The sequence below is a fragment of the Polyodon spathula genome, chromosome 6, assembly GCF_017654505.1.
Source record: "Polyodon spathula isolate WHYD16114869_AA chromosome 6, ASM1765450v1, whole genome shotgun sequence".
Lineage (NCBI taxonomy): Eukaryota > Metazoa > Chordata > Actinopteri > Acipenseriformes > Polyodontidae > Polyodon > Polyodon spathula.
Window position 1 is genome coordinate 36,858,220 of NC_054539.1, and position 22,561 is coordinate 36,880,780.

A 22,561-nucleotide genomic window follows, 5' to 3' on the forward strand; every position below is an offset into this window, starting at 1 on the left:
TTTGACTGTTAGGAAAGGTCGGAGGTCACAGGCTAGCATTTATAGAGCAAATATGGATTGCTATGAGTGTTCCATAGTAACTATGGACCTAACTGCACTCTCTAAGGAGTTATAAGCAACAGTGGTCCTTGTCGGCCATCTTGGATTGACGAAAACTCATGTTTAATAAGATCCCTGGAAAATGTCCGCTCAGTCGGTCCAGCGGTTCTGGAGGAGTTGAATTGTAAAGCTAAAATGTAGAATCCACAAATGGCGGCTACCTGTCATGTCACGTGATATGTGTAATTGCACACCCCTCCTCAACTTATGTCAGACATATGAGGGCAATGGCAGCAATGTTTTTTGTTGTTTTAGTGCCTTCAAAATGACTTACTAAAAATACAAAATCCAATATGGCTGCCAAACCATATGACCTACATGCTCCATTTTGCATTAGGGTCAACTTCCCATAGGTATCTACCAGCGCTCCAAATGGCGAGTCTCTGCGTGCAACAGTTTTCATTTTCATTTGCTGAGTAGAGGTCGGCATGAGAAGTATAAGTTATGAAGGAGAGATTTTGAGGAGAATCCAGCAGGTTTCCTATCTGAGTTGTCAGGGAGTTGGTTCGTGCTGAAAATCGAAATGTTTAAAATCGATCAAAGAACGGGTCGTGGCATATGCAAAAGCAAAACAATTGACAAGGGAGATAGACGTGAATAAGCTTTATATAGGGAGTAAATAATGATTGACAGGAGCTGAAAATTAGAAGAGCCCGAGGTCCTGTCCCCCGAACCGCACTTAAAGGTTAACATTTGTGAGGAATTAACCCAGTAACTGTTAGGGTATGCACTACAGTTACTGCTATGCAGGTGTAATTTAATTTGAAATACTGGCAACAAACAGCATTTGAGCTGGGTGCAGTTAAATATTGCTGAAACCGCTCCACAACTGCAGTGTTTTTGCTGCTTAATAATAAACCGACTGAACAGCGCAGGTCACATTTCATCTTGCAGTACTGCCTGTCACGACGTCACGGCCACCGGCCAGCTGTGACAGGTGGTTACTTCAAACACATCTGATTTTTGTTGTATCTTATTTGTACAATACCATATTGCGTTCCTTAACTACTATAAAACTAGTATCTAATGTTGTCAAAAGCAACTAGCTAGAAATCTAGCGATTTACAGGACAGTCATCAGTGAATTTCAGAGATATAAAATTTTTATAAGAATCATTGTCAGGGTAATTAAATTAAGTCCAATAATGCCACATCCCATTTGAATACGCAAAGAACTTCAATGTGTCCTTTGCTTAGCAACGGGCTCAACATCCATGAGCCTGTTCCTAGGGGAAACCAGATTTCGCGTGACACCGCACCGGCATGATCACCCCGCCCCCCAGCATTCCCGTACTTCCAGATTTAGGACTACCCCCCTTCAATTTGCCGGCCTAGGCGGCCTCCTGTTATGCCGGCCCTGCATTGGTAGGCTACGATTAGACAACAATATACAAGAGAAGAATTTAGCTGTTTTTAGGGAGCTTAATGAATTGGTGATCTTGGCATTGACTTTTGACCGGTTATGGCTTCCATATGGAGGTAGTAGAACTGTCTTAATATTTGGTATAAAGCTGTATGATTTCTCAGTTAATTGTGTTTCCAGTGAAAATTAACCAATTCACTGCCATGTGAATGATACATACCAGACACTTTGAGTTAGTAGGCTCTGTTCATAAATATCTCCATTTCTGATTTACAGTAAGCATCAAACCCTGTAATTACAAACTAATGGGAGAGGTTCTTTATCCAAACTACAAACATGTTGTGAGCCTATAATCCTTCAAAAATGTTTAAAAAACCTATTGGACAGTTTTAACAACACACTGTTTGTTTACTCTGTCATATGTGCTGTGCCACTCTTATGCCAGTGCTCAGTATGTATTTATTAATTCTGCAACTTTATTATACGTTTGAATTCTAACATTACGGTTTTCAAAGTAAGTTATACCCATCATCAGGTGGATATTGCTGCGTGCGATCTCTCAAAGAAATGTTTGTTGGTTCATCTATTTGTTCTAAAACAGCAAGTCTTGAGGTAAGTCTTTTCTTTAAATGCATCAGTTTCTAGAATGCATCAGTTTCTAGAATGGCTCATAATTAGGGTGTGTGGCAAGATGCCCTACCCTCTATGTGTGCACTAATTATTATTATTATTATTATTATTATTATTATTATTACTGTGTTATTTGTGGATGTATGAATGGTGAAAAGCCTCATTTCTATTGCTTGTTCTTTAAATTCCCTCCCCATATCCTGTTTTACAGAGCAGATTTAAAAGTAGTGTTGCGTTGCGTGCAAATGAAGGAGGATCACACAGGATTGAAGGTTCTCAGATTTATGAATGGTGTCTCAGACTCAGTCTCCACAGCACTCTTTGTCTCAGCAGCACTGTCTCAGCAGCACTCTCTGTCTCGGTAGCACTCTGCCTCCAACTGTGGTCTCAGAGGGCTTAACTCGAAGTCTGGAGTGGTGTAGGACTACTGCCGGCGGTGTGATGAATGCACTGCACGAAAGGGACCCATAGACTGGTCGCACACTGCCCTTCAACGGTTTCCTGTTGGGACATCGATGGAGAGGGTCCAGGCCAACATCTTGGGGTCATTCCCCCGCACCGACAGCAAGAAGCAGTTCGTCCTGGTCGCCCTTGACTATTTTACCAAATGGCCGGAGGCATATGCCCTGCCCAACCAGGAGGTAGAGACGGTGGCTGAAGTACTGTTGAAGCGGTTCTTGAGCCAGTTTGGGGTCCCTATTGAGCTACACAGTGATCCAGGCCGGAACTGCGATTGCCTAAGACTTGGGATTCACAAAACTCACCCCACCCACAGGGTGACGGATTAGCCCAGTTAGCGATCACCACTGCCACACACCAATGAGACTGAGATGCCCAACTGCCGCTACTCCTCCTTGCATGCCACTCTGCCATACAGGAGTCGACCGCCTGCTCCTCGGCGCTTCTCATGCTAGGGAGGGAGCTCTGCAAGCCCACCGAGATGGTGTTTGGCCGGCTACCAGTACACCGGCACCGAGACTCCAGGTCCGGAGTATGGCCTCCATCTACAGGATCGCCTGGAGACCCAAGTTGGACAGCTCATGGAGTGGGCCGTGTGAAGTGTGCATCTGCGAGGTGGTCTACAGGGTTCAGTTACATCATCCCTACCGGTGACGGGACCCTGTCCAGCCCAGCTTGGCAGCACCTGCCTCTCCCTTACCAGGCAGTCCGGCTCCACCACCCATCAGCCCTGACCCTGCCCTGCCAGAGATTCCTCCTCCACCGGCACTCGACAGACCACCACCTGCGAACACAAGGAGCCCTGGGTCAGCTGGGCAGCCAAGACCCCAATGCCAGCGCAGACCCCGTCATTTTCAAGACTTTGTTCGTGCCCTCGAGGATGAGGATCTTTAAGGGGGAAGGTTCTGGCTCAGGGGCAACGGTTCAGTGCAGCAGGTGTTCAGGGATGTCGGAGATAGGGGCTTGGCTTACCGTGCGACTATCCCCAGTTGTAACATTGTTGGCAGAATCAAGGGATAAGATTTTGCAACTGCAGGGGATCAAGAGCAGGAAGCTGTGTCATATTGTTGGCTGGTGTAGCAAGGGCATAGACATAGAAATAGGTAATGGGCTACTGCTTACTGCTGTGTTATGAGACGGGGAGACAAGCATGAGAGAAAAGAGCACAGAAGTGAAGCAGAACTACAATAAAGAAAGGGGAACCAGAGACTGCGTTTAGTGACTGTAGCACACGGCCGAAACAATGTGCTGTGGACTTCCTTTTCTTTTCTTTTATTATGACTGAGTAGCACTACTCTGCTCAGTTGTATTTGTACTACTGGCTGGTAAAGCAGCTTGCTTAACTACCAGTGTAGACGTGGCTTTAATAAACCCGAATTCTAATCCCTGTTCAGCCACTGACTCACTGTGTTGTGTGTGTGTGTGTGTGTGACCCTGAGCAAATCACAACCTCCTTGTGCTCCGTACTTTTGATGAGATGTAAAACTAAGTCCTATTGAATGGGACTCTGCAGTAGCAGTAGTGATTTATAGTTCACCCCTAGTCTGTAAGTTGCTTTGGATAAAAGTGTCTGCTAAATGACTAATAATTTAATTCATATGTTTTGTTTTTTTTGTGTGGGTAAACACTGTAGGTAGTTAGTCCATTTGGAGTGAGATACAGCACAGGAAGTTATTTTGTACCACGAAGCAGCAGCAGCAGGATTTACTTCTATAGTGCTTCATTTGATCTATCGACATATTCCAAGTTGAAGTATATAATACAAGCAAAGAACCACTATAATATTGATAGTGCTAATAAGAGGTAAAAGAACCATTTTAAAACCTTGGTTAGAACTCCTTTAATACCACCGTTCCTTAAAGGGACATTATATCTTGATAATATGTTCTTTCTTCTATTTTAGGTCCAGCTCAAAAGATGCCAGCCAATGCAAGTACCATAGACTTTTTTCAGTTCTTTGTCCCTGATAATGTGATACAGAATATGGTAACTCAAACAAACATGTATGCAAAGAAGTTCCAGGAGAGATTTGGGAGTGATGAAGGATGGTGCAATGTTACCCTGTCTGAGATGAAAGCCTTCTTGGGTTATGTTACCTCAACAAGTATTCACCGCTGTGATTCTGTCCTCAGCATCTGGACCAATGGATTTTATAGCAACAAGAGCATCGCGCTAATCATGACCCAGTCCAGGTTCGAGAAGATCCTCAAATACTTCCATATCGTAGCTTTCCGATCCAGCCAGACCAGCAATGGGCTTTATAAGATTCAGCCTTTTTTGGATTCACTTCAGCAGTCATTAGAGTGTTCTTTTAGGCCTTCACAAACCCAGGTAAATCTCTATCCTGTCTATTCCTTTCAACTTACTAGCAATGTATATCATTTAAGTATCACAATTGCATTTCACATACTGATATTATAACTCTTATAGTCACTTTATAACCCTTGTTGTTACCTTATTCTGTGGTGATATTGAGTAGAATGCATAGTATTAGTTAGTAATGCTGAAATTTGCCGAATCCCTACTGCAATAATACTGGCACTCTGATTAAAAGATTAAAATGAGTGCCATATTGTGGGAACAGAAAACCAACAATGGTTGGAGTGATATGTTGCCCGGTTGATTTATGACCCATGATGTGTGATTAACAATTTCAAAAGAATCAGCAATATGTTTAAAAATAAAATGCTGTGATACAGACAACACGGGACAAAAACGTGTAGGGTGTTCAGTGACACTTTAAATCAGGTTTTACTGTATTTAAATCTCTTATGTTTTATTTGGAGATAACACAGCTTGATAACAGATTGTTACTTGGGGTTTTAGAAGTGCTGGAATCATAACTTTTTTGCTTTCTTTTTGTTTTTTACTTCGCCTGTCAGCATCCTAGTACAGTTCTACCAATTAAGAATGTTCAAAAACAAATATCCCCTTAAACATATATTGTTTCAATTAGATTCGTTAAAATGTTCCAGCAGGACAATGACCCCAAACATAGAGCCAAGCTATACTGAAGTGGCTTAAAAACAAAAAGGTCAATATCCTGGAATGGCCCAGTCAAAGCCCGGACCTCAATCCAATTGAGAATATGTGGAAAGAGTTGAAAATTGCTGTTCACCAAAAGTCTCCATCCAACTTGACGGAGCTTGAGCAATTTTGCAAAGAAGAATGGGCAAAAATTGCAGTGTCCAGATGTGCAAAGCTGGTAGAGACTTATCTAAATAGACTCATGGCTGTAATTGCTGCCAAAGGTGCCTCTACCAAATATTGACTCAAGGGGGTGAATACTTATGCAATCAGTTATTTTCTGTTTTGTATTTGTAATTAATTTAGAACAATTTGTAGATTTAATTTTTTACTGAGAATGTTTCAGAGTTTAGTTTACATATTTTAAAATAGGGATACAATCAGTAATAAATAGTTTTTAATTGAAACATCAGTAAAAATCGTAGGGAAAAAATCTCAGTATACACACTTTACATGTGGAATATGATGTGTAGCAGTTGTGGTTTCTGATTAAGTTTAATGTCCCTGGCATGTATGATGCAGAATCTGTGCAAGTCGAGGCCACATTTTCCCATGTAGCTGGTACTTTGCTAACGTTTGGGCAATCACTGTGCTGATGGAAATAGTATCTATAGAAGATATGAACATAACATCAGCACAAAACAAGCCTGGTTTATTCACCTTGAAATAAAATAAAAGAAAATTGACAAAACTGGGTGGTGCAAACCATCGGGGAGTCAAAAATCACACTGGACCTTTCCTTCAATACGTTCCATAAGTTTACCAACTAAAGCATCTCCATTTTCTGTCAAGTATTTACAATTAAGATTGGCAGTGTTAGGCAGTGTTTTAGCTGATGGACAGTACCATCGCACAAAGTCACCAATACATACCTCTCTGCAGTCAGCAGTAAACAGTGGCTGTCCATCAAAGCACAGCGGTCTGACAAACTCATTAACACAGTCATTCTGCGCTCTCTTTTTTTCTCTTGTAAAAGCTTCATCAACTGATTGCGTGTTTACTGTATTGCTTTAGTTTAATATGCCATTTATTTTTCTGTATATTCTTTTATTGTCAGTGCGAACGTCTACCTCAATGCAACAGTATTTGCATGCTATACATCCTCTGCCTCATTTGACACATTCTGTTATTTTAGCTTTTTGTATACTTTAGTTTTCTTTTAAATATTCATAAACTGATTTACGTTTTCTCCCCATTCCTCATCCACTAAAAATATTATATTTCCATGTAAGTAGTTCAGTTTAGTTTTTGATCAAGCTAGTAGTTACCATGCCCAGCAATTGCCACAATAATCAGACTTTGATTGGCCAACACAATCAGGTGATAATATGTTTGTGACAGAGAACCACATTTGTATGTTATTTGATCCTCTGATGTCTAAACATCTGCTGTATCCTAGGATGCAGTGTAGGGCTGCTTATTACGATGTCATAGTCAAAATAAAACATAATTTTAATCAAAATATTGTGTATTTCCTGAAAGTAGTACCGGAAAAATATTGAAAAATAGACAGAAATCGGATATAAATCAGTAAAAACCAACATCCTGTTAAAAAAAAAAAAAATCCTGTAATTCTTCAGTAAAATTTTGAATAAACCGGAACGCAGAACACTATTTATATTATATTGCTGTGGAAGACAGCACTGGGGAAGCACTTTGCTAATTTAATGACTACGTATCTTGAATGATGTGCAGTAGAAGAATAATGCAGTATTCAGTTACACAATACTGCGCTGTTCACCTTCTGTAGGCATTAAACAAAGTAATTTAAGAAAATAATATATTTGACTTTGTAAGGTTTGTCCAGTTTGGCATGGATTTTGGTGTTTGACCAAATTTCTATGAGAGCTTCAGTTTCTCGGCCTGTCCATATCGTTTTAGATAAACAGCTTTTCCAGAGTGAAAAACGGGGACTTTTTTCCTTCAATTTACTGACCCTGTAGTAACTCCGATGCAGTTAAAATAACAGTATATAATAACACAATAATAAACATTGTGTATATTTATTGCATTGTGTATATTTAGGTGGACTCGGTATGGTTAGTTCCCCAAGCGGACTTTATTGTTCACACTTCACACCAAGTGTACCGAAACGTACCGAGTGCAGACTATACCCTCTAAACGGACCCAGTGTGAACAGCCTAAATTTAATAACCTAGGTTTCAAAAAACTTTTTCATCATTAAGAAGTCCATTATTGTTTTGCTGTTGATTTTTTTGCTTTTCAGACTTTTCTCACTGACTCAGTTTCCACTCCCTAGCATTTTCTGTGTGACTCCAGTTTCCTATGGCAACAGAACACGGGATGTAAAGCTCTTGTGGGAGGAGTAAATACATAGCATTGTCCAGAACTAGTCCTTCAGCCTTGTGAGGAAAGAACATGTTGTCATAATAATAAATACACCTTCACTTAGCCAATCAAGATATAGCCACATTCTACATATGGACTTTGGCAGTAATGGAATTAACCCCATCCCTGACAAACTTATATTGAAAATAATTTCCAGAGATACACACACACGCTATCGGCACCTTCAGGTCTTCTGCCCTGCCACACTTTACTTAAAAAATAGTGGGGCCTATTCCCAAATTTTATAGTCTGTAATTTACTCCTATTTTTTTCAAAAGGATATAGTGTTATCAAGAAACAACTTGGCTGCTGTTTATTTATTCTTGGGAGTTACATTCTAAACCATTCATTTGTTTTATTCCTTTCCTAGAAATTGCATTTGCTTCCAAATACTGCCCTTGGTGTCTTAACCACACTTGAGTTGTTCCTTTCTCGTTTTTATGACATCAAGATACATTTTTAAAAAATAGTCAAATTACAGGCTAAAACATTATAAGAGCATTTTATTCTAACATGGTTCTCCCTGTGCATGTAACCATAAAGATAAAAGACCTAAGTGTTAAAAAAAGAAATAAAAAAGCAATCTAATTAAAGAAGGGGGCATACTGTTTGTCCACTGATTCAGAGCTTTGTGGGTATATATGAAGTTGTGAGACATTTTCAACCATACTGTATACCACCTTAGACTTTTTTTTATATATATATTGTGTTCTAGGTGCTACATGAACCACTGATTGATGAGGATCCTGTTTTTATTACCACATGTACAGAACGTGAATTACGAAAAAGGAAAAAGCGAAAATTCAGTCTTTGGGTGAGGCAGTGCACTGCCTCAGGTTTTATTTGCCAGGTAAGTGTACAGACAGTTTTCCCCTTCAGTAGACATCATACTTTCCATTGTGGAAATGAATGGGTTACAGAACATCCTGTATAACAAATGTATTACTAGTGTTGGAACATCATCACAATTGTTTTGATATTTTTATTCAAACGTTCTGGGTCAAATAATTAAACCAGACACGTGACAAATTCCTTGACAGTGTTTGTGAATCTATGCAGACTGCTAAACTCTTCCTTTGGTAGCTGTAATCTAATTAAATGAAGCTAACAAAACAATTCCATTAATAGTTTTGCACTTACATTAGCTAAATTGGTCTCAAATGTGCGTTTTTTTGAGCTGTCTAAAAGCTTGGCAGAGATTTATTTAACCTATGTATTACCAGCAGAACAAAAGGAAACTTGATCCAAAGTGGCATATCACTAGAGTGCTGGCTCCTGCATTTGTAAAGACACTGTGGCTGATCTTGCCTATAGTACATATATCTATGGCAGGCAACTGGAACTGAAGAGCTGAGATGGAAGCACCTGAACACAGACAGCAATGTATTCATTGAAATAGGAAGAATGCTGCACGCATCGTTAAATGATACTGGGATAGTTAAATAAATAAATAAATAAATAAATAAATAAAAACAAAGATAATGTAATTAAAGTTCTTATCCATAAAAAATAGTTAATCAATTACTGGTGGTATGTATTGGGTTCTCACTGTTTTTAGCTTTGGTTTGGCATGAGAGTAAATTAGCAGGTACCATAGTAACAGGGCATAACATTGGCAGATTAATAGGTTTGACTCAGGGATGCTACCCAACCACACACACACACACACACACAAAATAAGATTTCTTACATGCAAGCTGCATAATTCAGTTTCACCAAACCAGTAGCAATGTCATAATTGCAGTTGTTTTGTTTTTTGCTGTAGTGTATTTTTTAAATGGGTTACAGTTGGATCCTCGTTTCCATGCAACATTTAAGCCTGATTATACTTTGTACGTTATGTCATAATCAAAATAAATGCATTGTACCCTTAACATTTACCAGGAGACAGAACAATCCAATGTCAAAGCCACATGAGGAGCAGTTCAATCTGTCCCCTTATTTACACAACTTTTATCAGGAAACCCAAGAGTTTGGATAAAATCCAAAAACTTTTGATCCATTAGAGGAATGCACATATAGTTTCTGCCTAACTTGAACTTTTAATGTTAAGGTGCAGCTATTTTAATGTCTTAAGTTTAATCTAATTCATTACTACTTCTGCTGGAAGTCAAATAATAATTCCTGATTTTGAAATACTCAATAATCAATAGAAATATTTTTCATTTCAGGATACTATTTTTGAGTAATTTTAGATACATAATAAAATAAATCTTTGGATTTCATATAGGATGTTCTTTTCATTTCTACAAGATGGCGGTACCATTTCTTAAAGAATAATATTAATAATTAACTTTGGCAATAGCTCAAAGCAAACGATTGTCCTACTTGAATGTCAGCTTCAGTGATAAAGACAATAGATGGAATCATACAGTTAAAGCATGCCACACTGCAATATTTATTTTTTTTACAATTACATATCGTCTTGCAGTGTGTTTATAATGCTGTACCCTGCTAGCCTATTATTTTGAAATGAAATTCCGACTGGGTTATGGATACATATTTGAAGATTCTGTAGCAGCAGTCATAGTCAGTTCTGATTTTGTTTGTATGGTCTTTGCTGATCTGTAATTATTTTTAAAAGCAAATATTTTCAAAAGCATTTAAATAAGCCACAGTGGTGAAATACCTACAAGCATTTGTGACGGGGTGAACACCCCTTGTTGATATTAATTTATCAGACGTTATTGTTTATTATTTGAGACTGGCTAAATCCCCATACCAAGAAGCTTGTGGAAATGTGGCTGGAGCCTTAAAAAGGTAATTGTTGAGTAGGTAATTAAGGCTCCAGCCACAGAATAAAAGACCCACTCGGGTCTTATTGAGAAAGGAGAGTGTAGAGGAGCTGAGAGCGAGAGCGAATGCTCCCAGTGAGAAAGGAGAGTGTAGAGGAGCTGAGAGCGAGAGCGAATGCTCCCAGTGAGAAAGGAGAGTGTAGAGGAGTTGAGAGTGAGAGCGAATGCTCCCAGTGAGAAAGGGGAATGTAGAGGAGTTGAGAGTGAGAGCGAATGCTCCCAGTGAGAAAGGAGAGTGTAGAGGAGTTGAGAGTGAGAGCGAATGCTCCCAGTGAGAAAGGGGAATGTAGAGGAGTTGAGAGTGAGAGCGAATGCTCCCAGTGAGAAAGGAGAGTGTAGAGGAGCTGAGAGCGAGAGCGAATGCTCCCAGTGAGAAAGGGGAATGTAGAGGAGCTGAGAGCGAGAGCGAATGCTACTAGTAAACGAACCAAGGTACTTGTTTTATAGAGAAGATTATTTGTTAGCGTTTATTTTGTTTTGGCCAATGTGCCCATTTCTTTTGTGTGTTTTGTTTTGATTGTTTTGTTTTATCATTTAATAAAGATACGGCTGTGGTCGTTTTAGCCCCGTATCATCTGTGTGTTGTACTGCTTCCTGGATGCCGACTTCACCTACCACGCCACTCAAGCCATCCTTTGTGACAGCATCAGATGTATTTAACCCTATTTTTGAATGTTTTATGCACACATGACCATCCATTATCTAAGACACACAGTGTTGTAAACAAGTCAAACTTGTATACATGTATACAAACTACATTTAACCGTAGTTCATCTGTGTGTTTTTTTGACAGTTCTGTTGCCCAGGTGAGGTCAACAACACAATCATAAAATAAATATGCAGGTAGCTTTTCACAAAATGTAAACAAAGTAAACATTCCAGTAAAAACTGGTGTGTGAAAATTAGTTAACAGTGTCTTTAAATTTACATCATTCCTGACTTCAGTCTGCACTCATAACATAGGTACACATCACACCGTGTTACACTACTCACAGAGACAAAAGCGTGATAAAGTAATATCTGATATGAGAACATTTTCAAGCACTGAATAACCCTTAACCTGTGAAAGCATGTTGATGGATCGGTCATTGAACAAACAAAGGTGCTTGGTTGACTTTCCATCGTCCAAGTTTCACTACAGTACAGAACTGAGAAAACAAAAACAAAAAAAAAAACATTAAAACTGACAGCAACTTATTCAGCAAATCAACACTTTTAAGTAAAAACCACTATAAAATGCTCTTATAGAACAAGATTGTGGTGATGACAGTTATGATGACAGCAAGTCATAAACACACACACAATACACTCTCTGTATATTTCAAATATTGAATTTCTCAGAAATGCAAAGGGCTACACAGGTTTGGGAAGAGTGCCGGAAGCTTGAGCTTGTGCAATTTGTTCAGAAGATCCAAAGAAGCAGTGCTTTGTCACCAAAATCAACATTGTAGATGGCCTCCAAGGGAGTAATTTCTTCCCCTGTCATCTGAGACATCTGCTTTGTACTTTGTACTTCATTCTGTTTAAAGTATAGCCACAAAAACAAAAGACTTACCATTCAGTTGCTGCTCAGTATCTTGTAGTCAGCCCAGCAATAACATAATCTCTGATTTTGTAGAAGACATTTCACCTAAACTCTGTCTCCTGTGCAGTTTCACCACCTTCTCCATCAGACAAGGGATCATCCTTGGTTTCATTATGAAAACATCCGGAAACTGTATTGCATTTTGCTGGCAATTCTGGTAAAATATCAATCTCATGTGCAACCAATTTAGCATCAGAGAGAATCGATTTCCAAATTCACACAGTACCTGCAGATCAGCAAGCAGTTTGTCAATGACTATCAGCATCTATGGTAGCTTTGCAGGCCTGTAATATTTGGTTAAGCTGGCCAATGGTCACAAGACGTTTCACCCAAATTCTAGCCGTCAAATGCAAGTGAATGACTTGACAGTCAGTAATGTATTGGACTTCAATTCTTGTTTGAGGTATGAGATTAAGTTGAAATATTCCTGATAGTGCGTCCAGAATCCCAGGAAGTTGAGCTGCAAAAGGTCTGACAACTCAATCAGTCCAGTGTATACCAGACAGACCATGAAAAGAACAGTCTATCTTCTCAAGCAGAATACTCCATTGCAGTTGGCTGGAATCAAACAGATTGTATGGCTTTTGTATAATTCCAAAAAAAAAGTCTGAACCTGGGGGCAGCATTCAGCTGCATGCGCTCCACAAAGGTTGAGGCTTTGACAAGCATGTGATGAGAATTTAGCCAATTTTAGTACTTGAACATTATATACACCAGCCACCTTAGGTCCATTGTTCAATCACTACATTTGAGAAACTGTTCTTGTACTTCATAGACAGAATTTTTTGATGGCAGCGACACATACCTCAAGATAAAAGTTGTCTGTTCTTGATATGAAGAATCAGGCATTGCATCTACTAGGAAAGCAAAGTATATTTCTGCGAACATGTTGAGCACAGCTTGCTATGCATTCATTCTGAGAGTCTCCTAAAAGGTAACAGACTTGAAGACGATTACCTGCTTTCTGGGATTCTGCACCATTTTCCACATGTTCCTGCAGGTTTGGATCATAATGACTGAGTAGCTAGAAAATGAGACCTAGAAACTTACCATTATCAGGAGCACCAGTCCTTTGTGATCCATGAAAGGCCAAACCTTAGACTACCACAGAAGCAAGGTAGTTTGGTGTACAATATTGTAGAGTCAGTAGTTACTGTGGTGGAGGGAGTGAACGTGAATGGTCCTGTCCACGGCTGAGGGCTGGTACTGTTATTATTATTATTATTATGGCTGGGCCTCCTCCGGGGTCCCCTTTGGGGCAGTGGGCCCCAGGGAAATCTCCCCATTCTCCCCACCCTCTCAGAGGGCCAGGTCCAGATTATATTGGAACCTTTTGGCTTGGAAGGACAGGGTTAGGACAGGGTCAGGGTTAACATAGACACCGCCCCCCCCCCCCCCCCCCCATAAAATAAAAAAAAGTAGTTGTTTGGATTTATGACAAAAGAAAAGTTTCATCCTATACCAGGTTCAGTTTTACAGTGCCAGTTAACCAGCCGACTGTGACTCGGATAATGTTGTGGCATTATGTAAAATGATGGTGTCAGAAATAAATTTGATAATTTTTGTCTGCCAGACAGCCATTGCTACAAATAGAAACCATCTAGACACTTAGAGTAATTACACTGTACACTCCATAATGATGAATATAGTGAAACTGTTATTCTATTTAAATCCACTCCAAATGATCAGTTGCTATTAAGGAAATAAGCAGAGATCATAAATGTATTTTACACAACTAGGACGTGTGTGCCAAATTATAATTAATACAATTTAAGAAAGAATTACTGTAAATGCTAACTGTAAAATGTCATTAAACATAAAACTGTTGGTGTGCATAATGGTTTTTACTTAATAATAATAATAATACATAATAAAATAATAATGGGTGTTTTAAATTTTGAAAAAGTAAGTAGCAATGTAGGCTTGCTAGCTTTTGATATTAATCAGTAAAGAGACCTCTCTGTGTTGCATTGAGCCTTTTTTCTTTCTTAAAAAGCACTGCATTGAGTTGCTGCTGGTTCCCCTGCACTACGTGCTGAAAGCTGGCTCTGCCGCTTTCCCAGAATCAGTAGCTCTCAATTCGTAGCCTTTTTTCTGTTTCCTCTATCAGCACCTGCTCGCTCCGCGTGTCAGGCTGCTTCTCTTCTGTCTGTCGTCTTTTAGTGCCAGAAGTGGGTCTTGATTACACTGTAATCTCATTACATGATGACACTGAGTGTATTACTGTTATTCAATTGGGTAAATAACAAATGATCAGTTGCTATGTAAAAAAGCATTGAATTTTCTACACAACTGGATCGTTGTTTAAATTAAAGAATCCAAGGACAGTGAAAGAATTATTGTATTCCTGGGAACTTAAAATGTCAGTTAACATACGATTGCAAATGTGATGGTGTGTCCCCTACCCCACCAGCGCGACATTGGATTTGGTGAGACCATAATAATAATAATAATAATAATAATAATAATAATAATAATAATAATATAATAATAATTAACCTCAACATAAACCAAATTAACAAAACCCATTATTAGTGTTTTATGAATCAATGACAGTTTTCCAACTGTGAAGAGCAATAAATACTGTTTTTCTTAGGGTCCTCATTCAATAAAATAGGGACCCTTATGCACTGATTGTGTCCAGCTACCATACTCTGTCACACTCTACCTGGTGAACATGATAGCTGGCTTAATTTCACACCAATATTAACTAACCTTTTTTTATACATTCCTAGCCTCTTATAGATGTTACATAATTAATTTGTCTTCGCTCCAGATAAGGTGCTTACTGGGTGTTTTAAATTTTGAAAAAGTAAGTAGCAATGTAGGCTTGCTAGCTTTTGATATTAATCAGTAAAGAGACCTCTCTGTGTTGCATTGAGCCTTTTTTCTTTCTTAAAAAGCACTGCATTGAGTTGCTGCTGGTTCCCCTGCACTTCATACTGAAAGCTGGCTCTGCTGCTTTCCCGGAATCAGTAGCTCCTAATTCGTATCCTTTTTTCTGTTTCCTCTATCAGCACCTGCTTGCTCCGCGTGTCAGGCTGCTTCTGTTCTGTCTGTCGTCTTTTGTGCCAGAAGTTACTGGGTCTGATGGCAGCAGTGATATCAGCCATCGAGCTGGGCTTATTGCGCATGCGCCCGGTGCAGACGTGGCTCAATGCATTCCACTTACATCCCAAGCGCGACAGGCACCGTCGGCTGACGGAGTGTCTTGCTATGAATCTCCTGTGACCTCCACTCATCATACTTCAAGGCGTTCAGCAAGGTCTTGATGCTGTTGTAATCCTTTTTGAGGTGCACCAAGTGAGCCAGGGGAAGAGACGGGTACTTGTTACCATTATGGAGCAGCACGGTTTTGAGGCTCCTGGATGAGCTGTCAATGAAGAGGCGCCACTCATTCTGGTTACAGGTGATTCCGATTGCCTCGAACAGACTGGTCACATTGTGGCAGAAGCAGAGCCCATCTTGACGGGTGAAGAAGCTGGAAAAAGGTTGGTGACGCTTCCTCTGATCTGCGACTTGCACACTTTCATCCAACACCACTTGTCCAGCATGGAGTGCACCTTTTAAAACTAATAAATTGAAGGAGTTGTGGGCATAGGCGCCGACTTTTATTTTTGCCAGTGGGTGCTGCTGCTGCTTTTTTTTTTTTTTTATTTTGCCGGGGGTGGGGGGAGGTATTTTCAGCGAGACATTACGCCTCACTGTAACTTTCTGGATGAAACTGTCAGCAGTCATAGTTACATCAAGTTCTCTGGTATGGTCCTGATGAACATTACGGACAGCTACATTATTCAGTCTTGCCTGTCCCATTGATGACCGGAGATAGTTTATAAGTCTTCTGAGGCTGAAGAATGAGTGTTCGGGAGAGCAGGATGACACAGACACAGTGAGAAGGATTTTAATAAACTTGCAGTACTCTGGTAGCATATTACACAAATATTCATTGCCTTCAGGTTTTAAAAATGAAACAACATCGTCAACACTGGAGACGTGGTTATTCTTCTGTCATCCAAAAACATGTAACAGTGAAGTTTCAATCTCTGCTTATCTAAGTCATCTGCATAAAAGTCTGACTTGCTCAACTTTATCCATCTCACTACCAGTTGCAAAACCAGTTTCTCTCAACAACTGCATGGTCTCTTTTAGAGAAAAAATCATTCTCTACGCTTCTTGAAAATGTAGGCTGGTCTTTTGGAGACTAGTGTTAATGGAATCGACTCGTTCAAAAATAAGAACCAATTGCATATTGAAAAATGTGTCAAACTTACGAATTGTGCTTTTGCCCCTGTGTGTGAGAAATCGGTGCTATCAATTTGTCAGCACTGTAGCATAGTTGGAAGCCACTGATCTGAGGGATGTTGGGCAGAGACACTATCTTGTGGGGCAGAAAGGGCGAAGACGCTGTGCAGGACCGTTGGCTTCTTTTAAGGTCTCAAAGCTGGCAAGCTTTTTTGGAGAGCTTCTGATAAAGACTATCATCTCCCGCATTAGAGATAAGAAGTTCCGAACAGGTGGTATTTGTTGCATCACATCTTGTATAATCAGGTTCAGCGAGTGTGCTATACAGTGCACGTACACAGCTCTTGGTTTCCTTTCAATTTGAATGACAACAATATGTAGCAATTCACTTGCTCCATGAAGTGGGTGTAAGTTTCACCCACCTGTCCCTTTAATTAGGGTCAGTAGCCTGGCCAGGTTAAAACTCATTTTCCCATAGTTCCTTGCTATCACCCTCTGTTCATCCTCTCCCCCCATTGGCTCATTCAGGTATCCACTCCTCCAATCTCAGAGCTCCTTGGAAGCCAGTACCGGTATTTAAGCTGGCTGGCTAGGCCAGGAAGAGACTCAATTTTTTCTGTTGAGGAATCCATTTACAAACAAATAGCAAATTACTTAATTAACAGTGTAACTTTAACTATTTTAGATAAATACTGGTGCATCCATTTTCTCTTTTCATAATCTTGTACTTTGTCTAAACCTTTCTTTTTTGTTTACACTGTTACTTGTTTTAGTTGCTGTTCAAGGTCTGTTTAGAGTTTGTATTTGGTAGGGTGTTCAGTCTCCATTTTGTTCCTGATCCTCCTGATATTTTCCAAACGGCTGTTCACCACTCAACCTGGTACTACTCAACAGACTCACCATTTTCAACAATCGCTATTTTTTTCATCAACCTTCATCCCCCATCGGCAGTACAGGACTCTATTCGGGACTTCATTATTTGTTGGTGAGATTATTCCTTTTCTGTTTGCTGGCTTTTTCTGATAATTTTGTAACTGTATTTTTGGTTTTGTTCTTTTGTTACTTTGGATTTCATGCGCATTGCTTCACTGGACTTGTTAGGCCTAAATTTAATTTATCATCCATTGCCATCAAGACTGTCTTTGTAATTGTTTTCCCTGTATAATTATTCATTCACCTTCGTCTCTTTTGCCTGTCCGTGTGTTAGTTGTATATTGGAAAAGTGTTTGTGTGCGTGTTTATTTACAAAATAATTAATTTATTTTTTCCCGGGACATTTTTAATAATGGTTCTACTATATACATTGACATTCTGGATGTGCTAGATGTCCCTCATTAAAAAAAATCCTTCAGCATTACACTGAAGCGCAAGACACCATTTTGAGCCTTCTGACTGTCCTTGTCAATAACAACTTTAAATAAAATACAACTGTTCAACCTGTTTTTACAAGTAAACAATTATAAATTGCAGTATTTAAGTGGCTCATGACCAGAGCATGTGAGCGGAGTAGAACGCTCATAAACATCGCTCCTCACTCTCTTCCTCTTTGAAACTATCTCCAAGGCTTTCATTTCCCCAGTCCGCTCCACTCTGGTGCTTCTAATTCTGCAGTCAGCTCCACTCACGCTCCTCTCCACTGTTAGTGTAAATCGCTTCTATGTTGTAGAGATGTGTGACCCAGTTCATGCTTTGTTACCACCAAACTGGATACAAATATCAGGGATCTGGTTCCAGTGAGTACTGTTATGTTTTTAATAAAACTGATCATTAAAACATAAATTTCTGTCAATAATACATTCGATTTATAATATTAATAATATTTATTAAGACAATAACAGGGTTTTTATAGCTTTTTAATTTAATTTTAATTTAATTACGTTCATTTTCCTGGAGAATAATTCAATCTCACTTTTGCGTGTTGGTGAAAATGCTTTGGGTAAAGTGAATCTTCTGCACCTCATTCGCAAGACAACCCCAAATGGAACACGCCAGGATTGCTGGTATCTAAAAAAGTAATTTAACCCCAAGCCGATAGGGTCGTATTTCGTTAGTAACATACACTGACCTGTTTGCACATACCATGTGGTTAAAGATGTTTTTATCGTAAGCTTTGTGAAATTTGCAATTAACATGGTTCATATACAAGCACACAATGGCTTTCGTTATTGTAATAAAGCTTTTACTGTGGCCCCGCTCCACTCACATACTCTGATCATGACAGTATGTGCTACTTTTCTATTTGTTTGCTCTAAAAGAAAAGAGTAATCCATTATAGTTTATTCTAATAAACTGTTACACACTGCCAGTGTATATTTAAAAATACACTGTGTATGCAACATTAGTATAGCATTTACATTTCAAGACCATGTTACTAACATACTTTGCATAAGTATTTTCTAAACAAAGCACAACAACAAACCTGTTGCTTCATCAATCTGCCATGCAAAATAAGGAGCCAAATTACCAGTTACTGAAAAGCAAACAAGACCATTTTTATTAGCTGTACCCCCGGTCAGCCAATCCAGTCTGTCATACCAGCCACTCTGAAATGACCTGTTCTTGTAGAATTTTCAATAATAAAAAAAAAACAAAAACAAAACAGCTGTGTTTAAATATATTGTGTTTTTAAAATGTTCCTACCATTTTAATGGATTTCTTTTTTCCTGGTTACTTTTTAAAATCCCCTTCAGTAAATTGGCTACCACCAAGACCCAGATGGTGTACCATCTCGGCAGTAGTTCTCCGGAAATAACGATAATCTTTTTTATAAAACAAGTAAAAAAAGAAAATTTTTTTTATCAATTTTATCTTTCCAGGGTTTTTACAAGTATTACCTAGTGTGTAGTCAAATAGAGAGAAAAAAAAAAAAAAAAAATTAAACAAATAACGTTTGTACTTGTCAGAGTTGCTTATAGTTTATCTGAGCAGTGCCATATATCTGAATGGAGCAATATTACTGAACTGTCCCTGTGACGGTTTGTTGTTGAAAGATGCTGTCTATGCTCCAGTTGAGCTGACAGGCTCTGATTGGCTGACTCGGCAGTTGCAGGTATAGGTACAGTTGTTGCTCGGTGGCAACATTGCAAATTGACAAACTTTTAAATTTAATTATTTTTGCCGTCTCTAGCAGATAGCTCCATTGTGGTACATAATGGTTAGCTTTTTAGTGTTTTCCTCAAAAAGTGATTCCTTCTTGTCTGTAAGTAGAGTTTTATATTTACTAAAGCTTCTCTCTGTGTCTACAGAACTAACAGGGAAGAAGATGTAAGGAAGGGCAACCTCTGCTACTTTAGGCACTCTTCCCTTCATGACATTCCAGTAAGTGCAAAAGTCCAGTGGATCTGGAATGGGCTCATTATGAGTGCGACGCAGAAACACCAGCCATTGTTCACACAGCTCTGGTGAGGGGTGAGCAAGAGGTGTCAGCTTGCTGTACTGATCAATGTTTTGTTGCATGGCTGGAGTCTGCCTGGGATCAAACACACGGATCAGTTGTTTTGCTGGATGGACATCCCAGTGTTAGGAGAATGGTAAAAGCAAGCTGATAGGCTTCATGCAGATTGTCAAGGATATTTATCTTCTCTCTCATGGAAAGGTCATCTAAGAGTCAGTGTCAGTTTCTTCACCAAACCCACAGGTTTTGGCTGTTCCAGAAGACCCCAGATCTTCCATGTTGAAAGCTGAGACGGCTGTAGGGCAGTGGGTACCCTCAAAGATGATCAGGGCTGTTATCAGTTTGGGGCAAGCTTCAGATATGAAAGCTGTCTTAGATGTCATCAAGTCTGATTTCTCCTGACTGTCAGAAGGTTTGTCACAGCCTGTTCTGATGACTTCTCTTTTTCAAACAGTCCCGGTAGTGATCAGTGTGCTCTGCATGGTATTTTACTGCCTGAAACCATCTTGTATGTACTGCTTCAGGGGGACCTGTGTGGATTTGGATTTAAGAAAAGCAAACCATCTCTGCTTTCTGGCTGGCTTTTTGTAGAAAGCAGATTTCATCCAAGTAACCAAAGTCACATCGCTAAAGAAGTGAAAATGCTGCCATGTCTCACCTATCAGGTTGATTATGTGACATAGACATTTTACATGTACACTGTTGGACATGACACATTTCAGTGCTTCTGTTTCAGTGCTGATTCCTATTCATTGACTCCAGAGCAGCATGTGAGAGTTTGCAGTGGCTGCAGCTCTCCATGAATATGACATCAGTCAGTTAGTACTGATAGTACAACACCTGAAAAAAATGATAATAATTTAATCTGTTGTCACAATTTTTCTACAGTTTTCTTACTGGAAGATTTTATTAAACTTAATTCAGTAATGGAAAACATCACTAAGTTATAGTAATTTTATGCTTACAGGTGTTTTGATTATTATACAGATATAATATTACATGTACATTGCAAGACAATTATATTTCCTAATACATATTGAATAAAAATGCTTGATTAACAAGCATTTTATAGAATAGTTCCAAAATCCTATGCTTTGTTATTTTTGTATAGGCTATTTTAAGGGTTTACAGCATAAAGACCATAAGGTGTTATAACAAAAAGTGTCTACTCAAGCATCCGTCATTATAGTAAAAAAATAAAAAAAAATACCTATGACAGTATTTAGTACACTGCAGTCTCGGACATCTGTTGTCTCATCGATCACGACAAATCTTTTTCCCATGGATTTTGGCCAGCACTGCCTCCATGTGCTCCTGATAAACACGGCCAAATGAATCTCTTTCATTTTCCAGTAAAGCTTCCCCCTTTCTGCAGTGTAAGGTCTAAGCTTCATTTTTCCAGCGAGATATCGACCTCACCACAGACCGCAACAAAATGTTCAATAAACTCCCGTCTGGCATTTGTAGATTTCATACTGTCTGGAGTTGTTGTCTGTAGAGAGTGGAATCTTCAACAACATTACTGGGGATTTGATTCACAGATCCTCACAGATGTGATTACCAGTATCACCTGCGTGCTGCATGCTTTCACATCTCAAAATACGCTTTCTAGTAGTTCTTCTGCTACAGACAACAACACAACAACAAAGTGGCATAATCAACATATATTCAGTGGCTCTCAAAAGTATTCGCCCCCCCCCCCCCCCCCCCCCTTGGACTTTTCCATATTTTATTGTGTTACAACATGGAATCAAAATGGATTTAATTAGGAGATTTTGCCCCTGATCAACACAAAGTCCATAATGTCAAAGTGAAAAATAAAATCTACAAATTGTTCTAAATTAATTACAAATACAAACCAGAAAATAATTGATTGCATAAGTATTCACCCCCTTGAGTCAATATTTGGTAGAGGCACCTTTGGCAGCAATTACAGCCATGAGTCTATTTGGATAAGTCTCTACCAGCTTTGCACATCTGGACACTGCAGTTTTTACTCATTCTTTGCAAAATTGCTCAAGCTCTGTCAAGTTGGATGGGGACCTTTGGTGAACAGCAATTTTCAACTCTTTCTACATATTCAATTGGATTGAGGTCCGGGCTTTGACTGGGCCACTCCAGGACATTGACCTTTTTGTTTTTAAGCCACTCCAGTATGGCTTTGGCTATATGTTTGGGGTCATTGTCCTGCTGGAAGATGAATCTTCTCTCAAGTCCCAGGTCTCTCACAGACTTCAACAGGTTTTCCTCCAGGATTTCCAGGACTCCAGGACTTCTCTTCATTTTGTCCTCTATCTTCACAAGCTTTCCAGGCCCTGATGCAGAGAAGCATCCCCATAGCATGATGCTGCCACTACCATGCTTCACAGTAGGGATGGTGTTCTCAGGATGATGTGCGGTGTTAGGCTTGCGCCAAACATTGTGCTTAACATTGAAGCCAGAAAGCTCTATTTTGGCCTCATCAGAAGATAGAATCTTCTTCCACTTGGTCTCAGAATCTCCCACATGCCTTCTGGTAAACTCTAGCTGAGATTTGATGTTTTTTCAACAATGACTTTCTTTTTGCCACTCTCCCATAAAGGCCAGTTTTGTGAAGCACCTGGGCTATTGTTGCCATAT

General features: G+C 39.4%; 1 protein-coding gene across 2 annotated transcripts in view; it reads left to right on the forward strand.

Moving 5' to 3' along the window:
- pgbd5 (piggyBac transposable element derived 5) overlaps positions 1 to 22,561 on the forward strand; it is a 61,050-nt gene that overhangs the window by 19,107 nt on the left and 19,382 nt on the right. The window contains exons 2-3 of one of the 2 annotated variants that reach the window (XM_041252809.1): positions 4,454 to 4,881; positions 8,642 to 8,776. In XM_041252809.1, the coding sequence (XP_041108743.1) occupies positions 4,454 to 4,881; positions 8,642 to 8,776 (563 nt within the window). The remainder of the gene's footprint in view (positions 1 to 4,453; positions 4,882 to 8,641; positions 8,777 to 22,561) is intronic. The other variant, XM_041252810.1, reaches the window with a different exon arrangement.